At 50.8% G+C, this 16088-nt stretch overlaps 1 protein-coding gene across 3 annotated transcripts in view; it reads right to left on the bottom strand.

Moving 5' to 3' along the window:
• SHROOM3 (shroom family member 3) overlaps positions 1–16088 on the bottom strand; it is a 111010-nt gene that overhangs the window by 14811 nt on the left and 80111 nt on the right. For all 3 annotated transcript variants that reach the window (XM_026103554.2, XM_064510437.1, XM_064510438.1), the window contains exons 3-4: positions 8218–8349; positions 1260–4533 (exon numbers count right to left, since the gene is read on the bottom strand). In XM_026103554.2, the coding sequence (XP_025959339.2) occupies positions 1260–4533; positions 8218–8276 (3333 nt within the window). In that variant the 5' untranslated portion in view covers positions 8277–8349. The remainder of the gene's footprint in view (positions 1–1259; positions 4534–8217; positions 8350–16088) is intronic.

The raw sequence follows: 16088 nt of genomic DNA, 5'->3' as shown, positions 1-16088 counted from the left end.
GATGGAAATGCATTCCAGTCACTTGATATTCACAAGCTGCTTTTTAATTCTATTTTCAAGTGTAGTGTGGGATCTGAGCTCTTTCGAGGGAGGATATGAAGCACACAAGGGATCTGGGGAGACGGCTCCTTCCCCCCGCCTCGGTTTGGCCCGTTTCTGAGACGCTGCCCAGGACACAGCAGCTCACCCTCTCTATAATTTCCTTTATGGTACTCTGCTGAGTGCTACTTTATTGCACCTAGATTACTTGCTTTAGGCTGATAGCAAGTATAAGAGCTGAAGGAGGCATCCTGGATCTCAGCTGCCCTTTAAGTCTATGGGACTGGCCAAATGCTTTAAGACCATTTGGAGCAAGAAACCTGCCCACATGTTTTGGTTTTTCTTCCCTCTCCCCATGACGAATGGAGCCTGACATGAAAATGGGCAGGGGGAGCAGACCTGCCACTGCTGTAAATTAGTGTGGCTCAACCAGCCGCAGTTACCTAAACAGGTTGGAAGAGATTTGAACCAGCTGAAGAGCTGGCTTGGGCATTTGTTCTCCAAGAAGTTTGCCTGTTTCTACTATTTACTGTCGTCAAAGTCAGTCGAATTCCCTGTCTGTGACATCAGCCTAATGTTCTCAGCAACCGAGCGGGAGACATGGGAAGAGCAGCCAGGCTCTCCACTAAGCTTTCTCTGCAATGTTTCCCTCCAGTGCTGGAGACAAAACATCGTGGTTACTCGGCAGTGTCTCTGCTGAGCACCTCCCAGCTCCCCAGCTGTGGGGGCCAGTGGGAGGCGGTGCAATCTCAGGCAGCCCTTCGGCTTCTCTGCTTTGCATCAGGAAGGCGGTCTAAGGCCGAGCTCATGCAGGACAGCAGCAGCAGTGTATAACCACGCTAATGCACCCCACCGGAAACGTACTCCGTGCTTCTCCGGTGATGCTAACAGGCAAGGCTAAGACCCTTAGATGAGGGGTCAGGAGCAGCAAGAGCACAAGTACATTACCAGCCTATGCAACCAAATCACAGCATCTCTCCCTGACACAGCTCCAGCAGTACAAAGCAGAACAAAAGCAGTATCCCACCAGCAAGCATTTAAAATAGCATAATGCTAATGAAATTGCAATAAATAGTCTGTATCTCAACATGCATTTAACCTCCCTATTACCAATCAAGCAATTGCCATGACTGAACATTGGTCTGTTGTCCAGCATCCTCCCCCTTTCCTGGGTTCAGAGAGCCCCACTTGCCTGAGAGTATGATCTGCTTTCCACATACCTGATGCTTCTTTTCTGCTATAGGAGTGGGAGACGACCTTGAACGTATATGCACAGTGACTGTCTGATTGTCGTATCTATCAAGCAAGTCTTCCACAGACACCGATTTCCCAGATTTCCTGGCAGAGGAGGGTGTTTCGAAGAGCTGCTCCTGTTTCCCATAGCGAGGCTGGCCCTGCAAGCTGAGAGTGTCTGTCTGCGTGCCTCTGGTGAGCTCCGTTTTGGCTCTGTAAGCCAGGCACCTGTCCATTTTCGGTCGGCTTGTGATTGAACTGTCACGGCGCCCTTTCTTCTGCTCATCTCCACTCAGGTCGAAGCAACCCATCAAGCCAGGAGGAAGGGTTGAAGATATCCGCCCCGTCCTGGATATCCGCTCCAGAGATTCTCTCCGGCGGTAAAGGTTGTGGTCCTGGAGGGAGTTGATGCTGGAGGCGGAGGAAAGGCTCTGGCTGTCTGGGCCACCAGCCTGCAGATAGGAGCTGTGGGAGCGTTCCCTCAGCAGCCCCACATCTTGAGAGGACGGCCGTCTCCCCATCTTGCGCTCAATGTAGTCAGCAAGGGCGTTCTGCTGGAGCTGCTTGAGCTCCGGCTTGGAGAGGCTGGCCGTGGAGGAAGCTTTGCCATCCCTTTCGAAGATCTTGCGCCGGTCAGCCACCGTATTCTCCGGGAAGACAAAATGGAGGCCTTTTTTCTGGAGTGAAAAAGGCGATGGTTCACCATCAGAGATGCCCACCTCGTTCATCTTCTCCGGCTCTGAGTAAGACCTCTTCTTCTGCTCTGCTGTCAGCCGCTTCCGGCCCCCGATGCGCGAGATGTGCTGCGTCTTGGCATAGTCCAGGGCGGAGAGGCTGCCTTCTGTCGGTGTGACGCTGTGCCTCTCCTTTGGCGTGTGGGGAGACGATGCTGTGCTCCTCATCCCCACGTGGGCCGAGGCAGGCCTCTGGGTCACCCTCTTGGGGGCACTCCCAAACGGGGGGCTGATGCGCCGGAAGGATGTGGCCCTCAGCACCCTGGACTGAGCATCTTTAATGCTGTTCCTGTAAGCCCTGTTGAATGGTGTGTCCAGCTGCGACCCATGGGCATCCTGGATGCTGTCCTTCCAGTGGATCTCCTTCTCAGGCTCTCCTCCCAGCTGGAACGTGCTTTTGCTCCTTGGGAGCTGAGCCGCCCTTATTTGCGTCTCGTTTTCAGGACACAGGTTGTAGTATTCACTCGGCCTGGGCTGCTTCGCCGAGGCCGCCATCTGCAGCTCCACGGGGCGCCAGTCAGCCTCTTCAGGCTTCCCGCTCCTGCCAGAGGGGCTGGAGACCCTGCCCGGCTCACTGGGCAGCTGGCTGGACTCCCAGGAGCCGAGCTTGCCCCGCGTGTCCTCAAGGCTGTTCGGAGAGCACACGGTGCCGGAAGGCTGGCTCGACCTGCTCGGCCCATAATGTTGGCCAAAGGTGGGAACGCCAGCGCTCTGCGGCCGCTGAGTGCTTTGCTCTCGCTGCTCAAACTTGCTGACCTTCTCCAGCACAGAGCAGCGGAGCTTGCTGGGGTCTGGTTTGCCATAGGGAAAGCTTTGGGTGCTGCTAGAGCTGAGCCGGCTCCTCCCAAAATCTGAGGTCTTTGGGTGCTGCGGAGAAGGGGGCTCTTCGTCCTTTGGCTCGGCAGCATGGAACGGGGCCACGCTCGTGCCCTCCTCCCCCTGCCTCGCAAAGGCCTGCGGGTTCACATCACTGCACTGCTTGTGTCCCTGTCCTCCGTGATCCTTCTCCTCTTTACCATTGCTGTTCAGAAAGGACAGTTTGGTGCTGGAATAACCCTCACCTGGTGGCATCTCTTTCAGCTCGGAGCTGCTTTGCCTCCTGGAGCCCTCTGGGATGTTCGGCAAGGAGGAGAAGCCATACTGCTTGGCTTCGCTGTGACCCCAGTGATGGTGAGCTGCAGCATCTCTCTCGTTTTTCTGTGGGTTGCCGTTTTTGTCCTCCTGGGATTCAGCTGCCCAGTCCTCTTTGGGCTGGTAACGTGCTTTTCTCTCACTGGCATCCCTCAGCTGGGGCTGTGGGGCTTGAAAACTGTGCTTGGTGGGCTGTGCAGTACTTGCGGTCTCTCGGACAGCGTGCACTGCCTTGTAAGGGGGAAACAACTCCTCCTTTCTCGACGTGGTCAAGTAGACTTCTGGGCCTGCAGCATTAGGAGATTTATACTGCCCAAGTTTTGCTGCAGCATCCTGCTTTCTCTCAGTGGCTGGAGGCTGGTAAAAAACAGTCGATCTGTTTGTAGTGCTTTGGTTTCCATTCTCATCAAAGTCCAGGGCGGTGCTGGCTACAGCCTTGTCATACGAGACTGGAAGAGGTGGAGGGTACCCGCTTTCTTTGGCCAGAGCTGGATAAAGCGTCCCATTATTGCTTGCAGAAGGCTGGGGCATCTGGGCGTAGTGTGGCTCCGGGGAAGGTACTGGGTAGACACCAGTAGGCAGCAGGGGCTGCCCGGGCTGGGCTGACTGGGAATAGCTCTGCTTGGGCTTCACGGTGGGGCTGCTCTCCGGGCTCTTTTCCACCACGGTGTGCAGATGCCCTTCTCCGAAGGGGGTCTTCAGCAGCGGCCCCTGGGAGAAGCTGCTGACAAGTGGAGGCCAGGCCCCTTTTGGCTGGGTTCGGCCAGGCTTGTTCGGATCGAGGCCGGAGCACAAGCCGGGCCTCTCGTGATGCCTGATGGCTGCGTAGCTGTCACTGCGAGCGGGTGGCAAGGGAGGTCCCTTGGGGGGCTGGCTCTCACTGCCTGAGGAGCTCTGGCCTGGCTGCGCCCAGGAGGGAGCTGCGCTGTGCCGGTTGAAGCCATGGAGCCTGCCGTGGCTGCGACCATCTGCCAGGGTCCGGCCCTCATAGCTCGGAAGCAAAGCGGAGGACTTCACCTCGTACTCCTCGGAGATCCCTCGCTGGGCGTCGTAGACTGTTTTGATGTACCTGATGTCAGCCTGCCTCATCCCCTCCTGCAGGCCGCCTCGGGAGTGCATGTTGTCCATGGAGCAGGAGTGCTCCTTGCTGAACGGAGGAGCGGGGTATTCCGGGATGCTGGAGTTGGTGGAGAAGGAGCTGTAGGCTGAGTCTCTCTTGCTGTGGAGGTGGGAGAGCTGGTCAATGCTGTTGGTGGACTTGGCTGGGGAGAGGTGACAAGGGTGGTAGCCAGGGGAGGAGTGGTCCAAGCTCTCCATGCTCCCCCGGGAGCTGTACTGGTCAGGACTTCTCCTCAGGTAGCCATGCTCGTAACCAGAGAGATCGCTGGTGGAAGAGCTGGGGAAGAGCGAGAGAAGAGTAAAAACCAACTGTTAGCAGAGAGGAGGCACAACAACTTATAAGTGAGCTCAGAAGCAAGATGTTTAGTTTTGAGGAGCGCAGATTAAAACCCATATTTGGGCCTTACTCCATCCCCTGTTTGCAGTCATCCCAGTTCACAAAGAGGAACTGCTTGACATTGCAACACATGGCTCTTATTTACCAGAGAAGGGTGGGAGGGAAATACAGACAGAAACCCAGTGCATCTCTGGAGCCAGGGAAGATCAACCCCACCCATCAAACCTATCCAAAGCACTTGGAAAGCTGAATGAGTGCCGACGCCACTGAGGAGGAGGAGAGGAGCGCATGAGGCATTCTGGGGGGAATCTAATATCTTTCTTTTTTTTCCCATTTCATTTCTTTTTATGGAGATGAAGGCTATGCCCTGGCAGGCTTCCTGGAAATTCAGCTGTCCCTGGGACAGTTTGTTTGCTGCGAGAAAACTAAACAGGCAAGACAGAGAAGAGATGCATGTGTTTGTGCGTGGAGGCAAGTGGGGGGTGCACCATACTACCACTTTGAGAGAGCCCCAGGAAGTCTTTAAAGCCTCCACACCATGTAGCTTAGCAGACACAGATGCATCATGGCACTTGTCAACATGAGTTGACAGAGGACTCGTAGCCTCCAGAAGCGTGTTCATAAAGAAAGATATTTGGAGATCTATCGGCTGAAAGGGAGCTCCTATGCGCTGGCCACAGTTCTTCTATACTTCCCATGGCGACACCACAAACTGCTGTCAAGTTCCCCTGCGCTAATCTCTCCTCCCGGGCTCCTGTAGATACACTGAGGACTCGCGAGTGCACCCTGAAGATTTCACTTTCCTTTTCCCTTGTTCCCAAGTCCCTTCCCCTGGATACGGGGTTCTCTGGTTCCCAGGTGCTGTCCCGGCAGAGCCCCAGGGAAGCACCAGGAAAGAGCCTGCTGTCCCACCCAAGGGTGGCAGGGCAAGGCTCAGAGCCGCACGCCGGAGCAGCAAGCCCAGCCCGGGAGCAGGCCACAGCCTCGGCTGGCGCGGGGGATGGCTGCACAGTGGGGAGGGCACGCTCCACTCCTGCACGCTTCACCCGGCAGCGATAACAAGACCGAACCTGCTTCGTGCAGCGGGGGAGCCGGAGATGCACAGCAGCTCTGGGAAGCAAGGTGCTGTTTCTGGGAGGCAGCTGGTGCATTTGAAAACAGCCCCCTTGCTAACAAGGGCCTGCTGAGGAGCCTTGTCCTAGATCACATCCCAACTGCAGTCACTTCCCCCTTCCTGGACTAACACCCACAGGCCCAAAGGACAGACAGGGAGGGAGGAGGCTGCTACAGGGAGGGAGGAGGCTGCTAAGCACAAGGAAAGGCAAAGGGGAGCCCGCCTGCAAGGGGAAGAAGGAAGCAGCTCTGCAGAGAGATGCAGAGGAACACAGAGGCAGGCAAAACTTAGGATAAATCTGGTTTACTCATTAGGATGCATCACTCTTTATTTTAATAATAACAAAAAAACCTCTCCCTGGCAATGCCCAGCGGAGAGCTGACTGACTGACCACTAGATGTTCCCCATGCTCCTCTTCAGCCACCCAGGAGACGCAGCCACGCTGCCTGCCCGTGCCAGCCAAAGGCTCTGCCAGGAGCGGTGGCTGAAGCAAAGCCCCTCGGTGGGAAACGAACAGGCTACAGGATGAGCTGTGCTGAAGGCTGGAGAGGAACACACATTTCTCCTGTAATTCTCCCCTCATGGTTTTTTTTTTTTTTATGCCTTCATGGTTTTTTTTTTTTGTTTTTTTTAATGACCTGTTTTCTCTTTCCTCCTCCCTGCCAAGGCTCGGTCTCACCTGTACAAGAAATGAAGTTTCAATCCCAGTGGCTGTGGGGACTTCTGCCTTTTCAGGGAAAATCCTCCAAATTTAAACTTGTCTCCCTCATGCTGCCCCCAGGGTGTTGGGGGGCCTTTGGGGGCTGCTTGGAGGACCCGAGGGGTATGTGTGCCCACGCAGCTCTCCTGCCTGCAGTCCGCTCTGCCACGCCGCACAGGCTCGCAGGAGCAGCCCCAGCCCGCTGGGACCACACCGCTGTCTCCAATCTGCCTCTGCCGCAGTTCGCGGCTGAAACCAGGTGTCCTGCACCATCTTCTTTTAACAGCAATAACACTACTAGGTGAGACGAACCACTGCGCTAACTCCTTAGAGAAAAACACACGCACATAAAGTTATGATAAAGCTGAACCGTGCAGAAAGCAATTGCCAGAACCAGGAAACCCCTTGCCGAACTTCTGACTCTGGGACTATACGGTCAGTGATGCAATACTGCTGGCGACCCCCGCGAGGGGCTTGGGCTTGCTGATGGGCACAGTTACCCTGCTGCCTACGCCTTTTTTTTTAATAGGCTTATTTTGATTTTAGATTTCTTTTCTTTAGCTGGGAAAAGAGGCAAGTTGGAGAACACCTGTGAGTTTTTTGTCCCTCAGCGGGTCTTGCCAGAAGCCTGGAAAGGAGGAAAAATCAGGCATGCTGAATCTACTTCTGAGAAGATTCTGACTGACACTGATTTAACAGGCAGTGCCTACCCTGAGTGAGCCTGGAGTTTTTAAGAACTCAATTTCATCCCAAACATAAACGTGGGAATGAAGGTCATAAGGCACCTGGTTTCTACGTCAGGCAGCTCTCCAGGAACGGTTTGTCCGGCGTCACATCCATTCGCCATGGACTGCGCAGCCCGAACGACCACGCTGCATTTCTACGTGGGGGCAGTCTGCGAGGGAGCAGAGCAGGACACCAGCTCCTGCATCCGGATCTGCAGAGAGCTGCCTTAACGTCCTGGCACGGGGCTCCTGCCTGGGGCAGGGGGATTTTTAAAGCAATTAATTGCCAGATCTTCACCACTTTGCAGAGCATCTAAGCGAGGGGAACATGGCCACTCTGGCCAGGTAACCAAACAGGAACCGAAAGCCCTGCGAAGCCCTACCTTAACCATGGCTGTCTGTAAACCCATCAGCTGTATGGAGGTGACTGGGAATATTTTGCCCACAAATCCTTCATCCCCTTCCTTCACTTCTGTCCTCTAGATTTAGGCCCTTCCTTCACTTCTGTCCTCTAGATTTAGGCCCTAACCTTGCAGTTAGCACCATCAAGACAGCCTCGGGCAGGAGGCAGAGCCTCCCTGAAGCCAGCATTACGCTGGAAACAAGGAAGGCAGTAGGATCAGGGGACATAGGTTAGAAGCGCATTAGCTTGAGAGACCAATTCTCTACACACAGGTACCTGTGGGAGACGCTTCAAAACTGGACAAATGATACTAAAACTAAAATGGTAACCAAATATTGCCAGTCTATTCTCATGGCCCAGTCTAGAGCTCATATCCAAGAAAAATCAATGTGCATTTTAACAGCTGTCACTACTGTCTTCACCTGGGCACAACCCCAGTGGTGTCAGAAGCAGTCTGGTCCCTATAAAGGTCACAGGACACAACAACTAGCATAGCCATGAGCTCAGTAATCAAAGCGATGTGCTACCGACCTGGGATGGCCATTGAAAGGCTGCAGAAAAAGGATTCCTTTACAGATGAGCAGAAAATATTTTTTTTTGAATTGACAAACGAGAGGAAAGCACAGCAGACTGCTTTACATCTCTGCCTATGCAGCACATGCCCACAGTGCGTGGTGCTTACCTGGAGTGGTAGGACTGATGCCAAGGGGTGCCAAGCGTACCCTGAGATATTTGCATCATGCTGAGATCGGGCTGGTTCTCTGCAAATTTGGTTGAATGCCAGGAGTGCGGTCGGCCCGGAGTTTCACTCCGCCTAGGTAAAAGCAGAAGGATTTTGCACATCAGCAACAGACTGGCTCCTGCAGGGAAAATGCATGTGAAGAGACACTGACAAGTGCATTTACAATTGGTCCTGCTCATTCACGCGGATCCATTCACAGCCTGGGGCCGCGCGTGGACTCCCACACGATGCATCGAGCAGGGCAGCTGCATTTGATTCTGATGGATGCCAAACGAGCGCTTTTTCTAAAGGTTCCCTTCATTTTAAAGCGCCGTCTGGCAAAGTCATCTAAAGAATCAAATACCACGAGGGGGTGGAAGCCTCGACAATGCTGTTTTGATCTCTCCTCAGTGCTTGCAAAAATGCAGGAAGAGACACGACAAGCGAGTGCCACCAATGCGTGTCCTTCGCATCCCCGAGGGCCTTTCAGCCAGCCAGCTGTCCCACGGCAGCGCGTGAGCCTGGGTGCGTCCCCAGGCACGGCACAGCACCGTGGGCTTTCACTTGCTTCAGTCGCCAATGCTAACGAAGGGCTCCAACAGTTCTCAGGGGAAAAAAAAACCACAACACACCAACAACCTTTTTTAAGGCATGTAATGGTGCAATGGAAAATCAAAGCAGGGTAGTAGCAATAAAGTGCTCTTGATATGCTGCACAGACCCTCGTTTGCTGCAGCGTGTGGGCCTGTCCCTGTGCTTTCTGCGGGGGATCTCTCCCCTTATGGTCATAATTTCGAACTGAGAACGAGGAGCAGCGCAGGATCTGTGCACCGCTGCAGTCCCAAATGTGACAGCCTGCAGGCTCTGACAACCTCGCCTACCTACAAAGTGTAACAGCAAGAGGAGGATACGACACATCTCCAATCTTAGTCTCGCTCAAATTTTCATGGCAGAGCTTGTCTGGAATAGATCAGCAAATAGATTAAAATGTCCTCTGTAAATATAAAACAGGCACTTAAAGAGGGCTCTGCTATTACTGCCTGAAATTGTGGAAAGATAGACAGGGTAAAGGAAAATACACCAGGCCAAAAGTGATTGTTAGCGTCAGATGCTTAACTGGCACAAATCGACATCTGCACCAGCTGATGATATGGCCACATGTTCCCTTCAACGGAAAAGCGCTGGCAGGCAGCGGGAAGCAGTACCATTTCACCAGTATGTTTTGCTAGCCCTTTGCTACGGGTTTGAGAAGAATGGATCATTCTCTGATTGTCAGCTAAAAAGAAAAAAAAAGAAAAAGTTGGGGTTTTTTTCCTTTTAACATCTGTTAGGACAGGATTATGCTAATAAGAGTTGAACTGGAGGTTTACAGATGGTGAGCTGAGCCAAACAGCATTTTACCATTTCATGTGTAGGTGTGTTTAAAACAGGGCTCTTTTGTTACGCTCCTTGCCCAATGAAACCAGGAAGCTCAACACTGTAGGATGGGGAGTTGACAGAACGCTTTTTACTAAAAATAACCCATATTCTTGTTTTCTCTTAATCCTAAAATATCTACTGCAGAGATGTAAAGACTTTCTTTGTACTTTGGAGTAGAATGAACACCCAACATTTCAATTTCTTGCTGGGGAAAACAGCCTGTCTGATCACAAACAAACCATGTTACCCCTTGATCTGATCAGTAAGAAGCTGCAAGAGAGCTACGTAGGCAGTCGTCTGAGCCACAGACACTTTAAAAGCATTTTGGCCAATAACCTTGTAAAAATACAACATGTGGACAGGGAAACTATGAATTTAAGGAAGAAAACAAGCCGTACCAGCTCAGCCCGGGAAAACCTTGCGTTGTTTCTGCACCTACCTGATCCTGGAAATGTGGATTAAGGGTAACTGCTTAAGGCAGCAGAGGAAGGGCCACGGCACACCCGACCTCCGGCTCGTGTTGTAGGCTCACGCGGGTGATTGCCGAGGAAGAGGCAAGGCGGAGATGTTGCAGGCTGGCGTGCACACGCATGCACCAAACGGCAGGGACTGAGGGCCTGATTCAGTCCCCACTGAACCGATCGACAGACTCTCCGTGACGTGGAGCTCGGTGACGTGGAGCTCGGTGGCTGTAAAGAAAGGCACAGCCGACACTGCCTGTGCCTGTGTGTGTGTATGTGCATGCTCAGGGGAAAGCCAAAAAGTGCTTAGCCTCAGCTTTCTGTAACACCCAAAAAAAGCCCCTGGCTTCCTGCTACTTCCTTAAGCTTTATTTGCAATTACTGTTGGCCAAATAGGGAAAAGGACTGAAACCGGAGCGTAATGCGACAGTGAGCACCACTGTGTCTACAGGAGAACAGCTATCTCCAATTACAGATCTGAGGGCAGCTGAACACATTTCATCTGCCAGTTCTGCAACGGCTTTTGGTTGCACTTGCATTACTCTGGAGCACAGCTTTCAGAAACCAATTAAAACCGCTGCAAGATTCAACTTTTTGGCAAGTGGGGCAGAACTGCCCACAGCCCACGGGCCCACAGCCGTGTCAGATCCTGATTCATCCCAGACAAACTGTCTGAGTGATAAAAGCTGCATATTCCTAAGCAGCTAATTCCTGACTTGAATGAAGACAAAAAAATCGTTAGATCTTTAACAGGTAAAAATTTGGTAGAGCTCAGTGGCCTTCAACAAAACCAGGAGCAGCAGCTGACACTTTGTTCCAGGAAGTTGAAGGATTTCAAAATGCAGAATTGTTATCCCTTCAAACCAACCCATCCCCTGATGCTTTACACTAGTTTCTCAAGGGCTGCACCTGCACCACGCTTGTCGAAGTGTTCAATTTTACTACCAAAAAATTCTCCACTTTAGATAATGGAGAAAGCGATCCCTCTGCTGTAAATGCCAAGGTTAGGAAGGAGACCCTCAGTTCCTCACCGACACGTCCAGCGATCAGATAAATTGGGCACCCAGGTCAGGTTGGCACCTCGACAGACGCCGAGGAGCGAGGACGCCGGGAGAAGCCGGCAGACCCTGGTGCAACGCGGGAACCTAATAGGTTCAACAGAGGCTCCAACACTGATTACATACCAGATACTGCCAAATTCACACAGTCTGCTGGAAAACTGAAGGGAAAAGAAAAGTCTTTAATCTTGTCTGCTTGCTGTTATCTGGGTGCTCCTTGTAACTATAGCAGTTACAACATTTTCAGACAGAAACGTGACCATCACATTAGCAGTCTCCTCTGACAGAGTCTGGCAAGGGCTTGATGCAGTCCAGGCTGCAGGGACTATACTGACGTTGCTGAGGCCCTTGACCATTAATAGCCCCATAGCTCTCTTTCATTACGAGGGACTACTGCGTGTTTTTCATGAGTAAAAGAGATTATTTTTATGCTTTGTATGCATGACAGACATGGTAATGCAAACTTTATATCTTGGCACTAACTCTGCAAATAAATCAGCACCTAAAGAAAAGCCATTTGAAGGCTTCTTCACAGTATAACAGAAAGGCTGAATTATCTTTTTCCCATGGTGACAAACTAACGCCATACCAAACAGTGTGTCCAGTCTAATTTCTGTTCTTCACTCACTGTTCCTCACCAAAGCCATAGCGCGGGCACAACCAGAAGGCTTTGCAATTCAAATATACTCCAGCCCAGAGGCTGCTGACAGCACAACCATACCTCTGTGTAAAGACGTCCACCTTTAGTCAAACAAAGCACCCCAACTTCTTTAAATTGCCATTTTCTTTTTTTTTTCCTTCATGTTTGCCCAGACAGGTTTCCCTTTTCATAACTCTTCAAGTGGAACAGCTTTGCAAAAAAAGAAAAGGACAATAAGATGGTCAAACAACCCCTGCACTAGTGAGCAGACTGCTCTGCTCTAGGTTTCTGATGGCAGCATCGAGGTTGACTCCAGCAGCAGTCATCCTCGCTAGCTGCGTGCTTTGGCTGAGGCCGAGGAGCACAGCAATACGGCAATGTCGACCGCTGCTGCTGTTGGGCCAGATTTGTTGGCACAGGTGAGAAAGCACCCTATTTTGAGCTTCCCTGCATACACAAATCACCTTAAACCAAATCCACTTTAACTCTTTGGCCAACCTGATCTGAGTCAGATTATCAAGAGCAGAACAGCAAAAGGCAACTTCAGCACACCACTGAGCCTGGCCCATTAAATGGAAGATGAGCCTGACTTGACTGGCCACCAAAAGGTAATTAATACTAAATGAATGACTTCCTAATTTCAAGAAGAGACATCAAATAGACCCAGTTCCTCCCCTGCCCGCACAAACACTGTGATTTTGCCACCTTAAAACCAAACAGGAAAAAAAAAAAGGAAAGGAAAAATGAAAAAAAAGATTGTTCTTTAGAATATTCAAGATATTTATCTTCAACTTTGTTCATGTTTTATTGACCTTCCGGACTGAGTGGAACCCTGTGGCACTGCGGCACTGCGTAGTGGGGTACATGCAACAAGCAGGTTTCATACATCGTAAATGAGGCATAAACATTTCATGTTCAACAGAAGCAAGGATTTTCCTGACTGTCCGATACAGCTAATGCTGTACCTGTGCAGGAAGTTTTAAGAAGTGTCCGATACAGCTAATGCTGTACCTGTGCAGGAAGTTTTAAGAAGCTTGGGAAGATATGGACTACGGTATATAGTACACTGGGAGACTATGCAACCTTTAATTATGAAAACCACCAGAAATATATGGATGGGTGGAAAAAAGCTCTACGTACCCAGGCAGGGAGTTCTCAAGTGTTACATGCAGGCTACAGTCTCAGCTTGGGTACAGTGGCAGAGCCCACCTACCGCTGCTGAGGATCCAAACGGGTAAGGACCTACAGGTCAGAGAGCTGTTCACCATAATCTTCTCATCGTCTCCGCCTCGCTGCCCAAGTAAATCACAGAAGCAAGCATCAGAAGCCAGGACAAGCGCCTTTGCACCCACCTCTAGTCACCACACCAGGCAGCGGTACACATTTTCCTTTACCTTTCAGTCGGTACAGACAAAGGGGGAGTAAAGCTGACAGAGGGTGCAGAACAACGCGAATCAAGTCTCACCGCACACAGAATGGTAACACGCAAAATGTGAGGACAGAGAAAATAATTCCCAACGGAGAAGTTACCTTGCTTGAAACTCTAGCATTTTTGACAGCAGTCCTCTAGCCTGATCGAAGTTGCATACAGGAGGCACTTTACCCTGTGCCTGCACTTAAGAGTACACCGTACCGCTCATCTGCAAACGCAAAGGACTGCTCCGCCACACCAGAATCCCTGCCTCCAGCCAAAAGCCTAAATAAGAAAGCCCTGGCTATGTTCCACTTATTTTTCCTTCAAGTAACAGGTTTCTTCCCCTCTTATTCTGCCTGACTTTATAGCCAGGAAAAATCATCCCCCAAACCTATCCAAGTGCACTGCTTTGTTTTGCTAGGGATCTAAATATGATTTTAAAATACTTCTCATGTGATTTTAAAACACTTCATTAAACTTGGCTCTGCCTCATGACAATACTTCAGCACATGCTTAACTTCACTTGCAAACCTAAGCACCAAATCAATTTAGCAAGTGTTTTACTTCCGCCTGTGATTAAATCTGCCCTCAGTCTACGCTTTGCCAAGTCAGTGAATTAAATGAAAGGTTGGAGTTGGGCTTAGGAGAAGAAAGTTAAACTGAGCACATTCCTCAAAGCTACTGCCCCAGCGCATCCCCGGACCAGCAACCAGAATCCTCCCGTGCAAATCGCCTCTGAGCACCACTGGGCAGCAAAAGGGCAGTTTGGAGCACGGTGAAGTACCCAGCACGAGGGCAGAGGTGTCTCCAAACATGAGCTAAGGCAGATGCTGAGGAGAGGAGAGGCTAATTCATACCACCATCCATGCCTGCTCCCCCTCTCTTCTCTCCGGGGAAAACTCCGGAGTTGAACTCTCCCCCCAGTACAATTGCTGGAAAGAAGCAAAGCAGGCTGCTTACGCTAAAAGAGGAGGATTTCACAAGGAAAGCACCTTCTCTTAGGAAACACAGACTGACTTAATTTTATCCTTGCAGACAATAAGGGGATATAACTTAGCCTTTTAGAAAACTAACGAGTGCAAGCCAAGGAGGGGATGTTGTGGCTGACTGATTAGCAACTCAGACAGAGCTGTCGATGCCCCAATAAACCGACCTTTCTATTTTTACTGCGACGTACCCACGGAGCTTGTGGGGAGTTAAGTTTCCATCAGTCTCATGTCTGGCAAACGCATCATCCGAGACGAATGAATACAGACCGTTTCTGAATAACTCTTCTACCACTGATCTTGTGCTCACTTTTCCCCTGTCTCAGAAAGCTTCAAAATCCTCCACAGCAAAGAGCAGAGAGAGGAAAGCAGCAAAACCTTTCTAGGAAAGCATCTCTCCCCAACAAACTGCACCAATCTGCAGCTGCAGGCAGGCGCGGTGGCCTCAGGGACACATTCCCTGTGAGCTGCAGGGACAGTTTTGACCAGCTGCTAGTGCCAGCGCTCCCAAGGAAGGCGGGAAGAAACAGAGACGAGATATAAGGACGAGAGGGTCACGCTGTGCTGTCCCCTGTGCCCCCCCTCCCAGGGGGGCTGTGTTATCTGCATAAACATAAAGCATGAAAAGGGTCTGATTTTCCACCGCTGAGGACCTGTCTCCAAGGTGGCCACATCTAAAAGGAGTGCTAGCATAACACAGATACCTTCTACAGGCATCCTACGCGTTTCTGCAGTCCCTACACCTAGCTATTAAGCAGGAGATGAACGAAAAACTAAAGCACTCAGAAGCCTATTAGGATTTCTGCAGAGCCTGGCCACAATCTACTCAAAGCCATGTCGCTCTTAATTAAGGTTCAGTCATGGTTCTAAAAATAAGCATAACAGACGAGGCTAATTAGAAAGAAGTCGGACCATAACGGCATTGGCTTGATGTGTCTTTCACTGATTCTGTCTTTTTAGGCTCACAGAGCCTGTCTGGTAAATTCTGGGGCAGGAGACAACTGGAATAAGCTCTGTTCCTTCACAGTTTTGACCAAAAAGGAGGAGGACTTGCCAGAAAGATCTTAAGTTTGTGAAATGTTATTTCATGTCACGGGCCTGGGACAATAATATTTCCTCACCCAAAAAGTGAGTTGTCATCCTCCCCCACACTCCTATACTCAGATTAAACTCTCCCTAAGTGAAAAAACATTGCAAAGAAAACCCACTTCAGAAAGCTCAGGTCACATGTGTGAATACAGCTTTTAGCAGTTTCAGTCTTGAACCAAAAACCCGGTAAAATATCCCGACTGAGCTCAGTGCTCTACCCCAGATCAGCCTGGTCTCATTTCTCTTTCAGGTCCCTTTCCAGTGGCATTGGCAGATGTCATGCATCTGCTTTTGGTTTCTAGATGATGTGTTCACTTGCTATTCGTTTACTCCATTTGACAACCATCATTTGGGATGTCTGGTTGCATCAGACCAGGCCTTGAATGCCACGTCAGAGCTGCAGCAGAACAGAGAGACAGGTACGGAGCTCCCCGACATCTCTCTGGGGCAAGGAAGCAAAGAATCAGAGGCTTCTGCTCGGATTTCATGACGTTACCATCACCAGTCCTGCAGGAAAAAGTCTCGATAAACTCGCCACTGCTCTCCACTGGGCCATAGTGAAGAAAAGCCCTGGATGAAAGTAGAGATGACAGCCACATACATGGATGTACATTTATTTTTTTTCTACCATTCCTCTCAACTCCATGCGCAGGAAGCAGCTTGTCGCTCCTCCTCCTCTTCTCCTCTGGCCCCAAAAGAAGGCAGAGAAAAACCATGCAGAGAGACTACCTGGTGGTTAAACTACGGCACCTGTTTGGACACTGGG

This window comes from Dromaius novaehollandiae, chromosome 4 (genome assembly GCF_036370855.1).
Source record: "Dromaius novaehollandiae isolate bDroNov1 chromosome 4, bDroNov1.hap1, whole genome shotgun sequence".
In the NCBI taxonomy this organism is placed as follows: domain Eukaryota; kingdom Metazoa; phylum Chordata; class Aves; order Casuariiformes; family Dromaiidae; genus Dromaius; species Dromaius novaehollandiae.
Note: the sequence above shows the minus strand (reverse complement) of the source record. Positions and strands in the feature narration are given on the sequence as shown.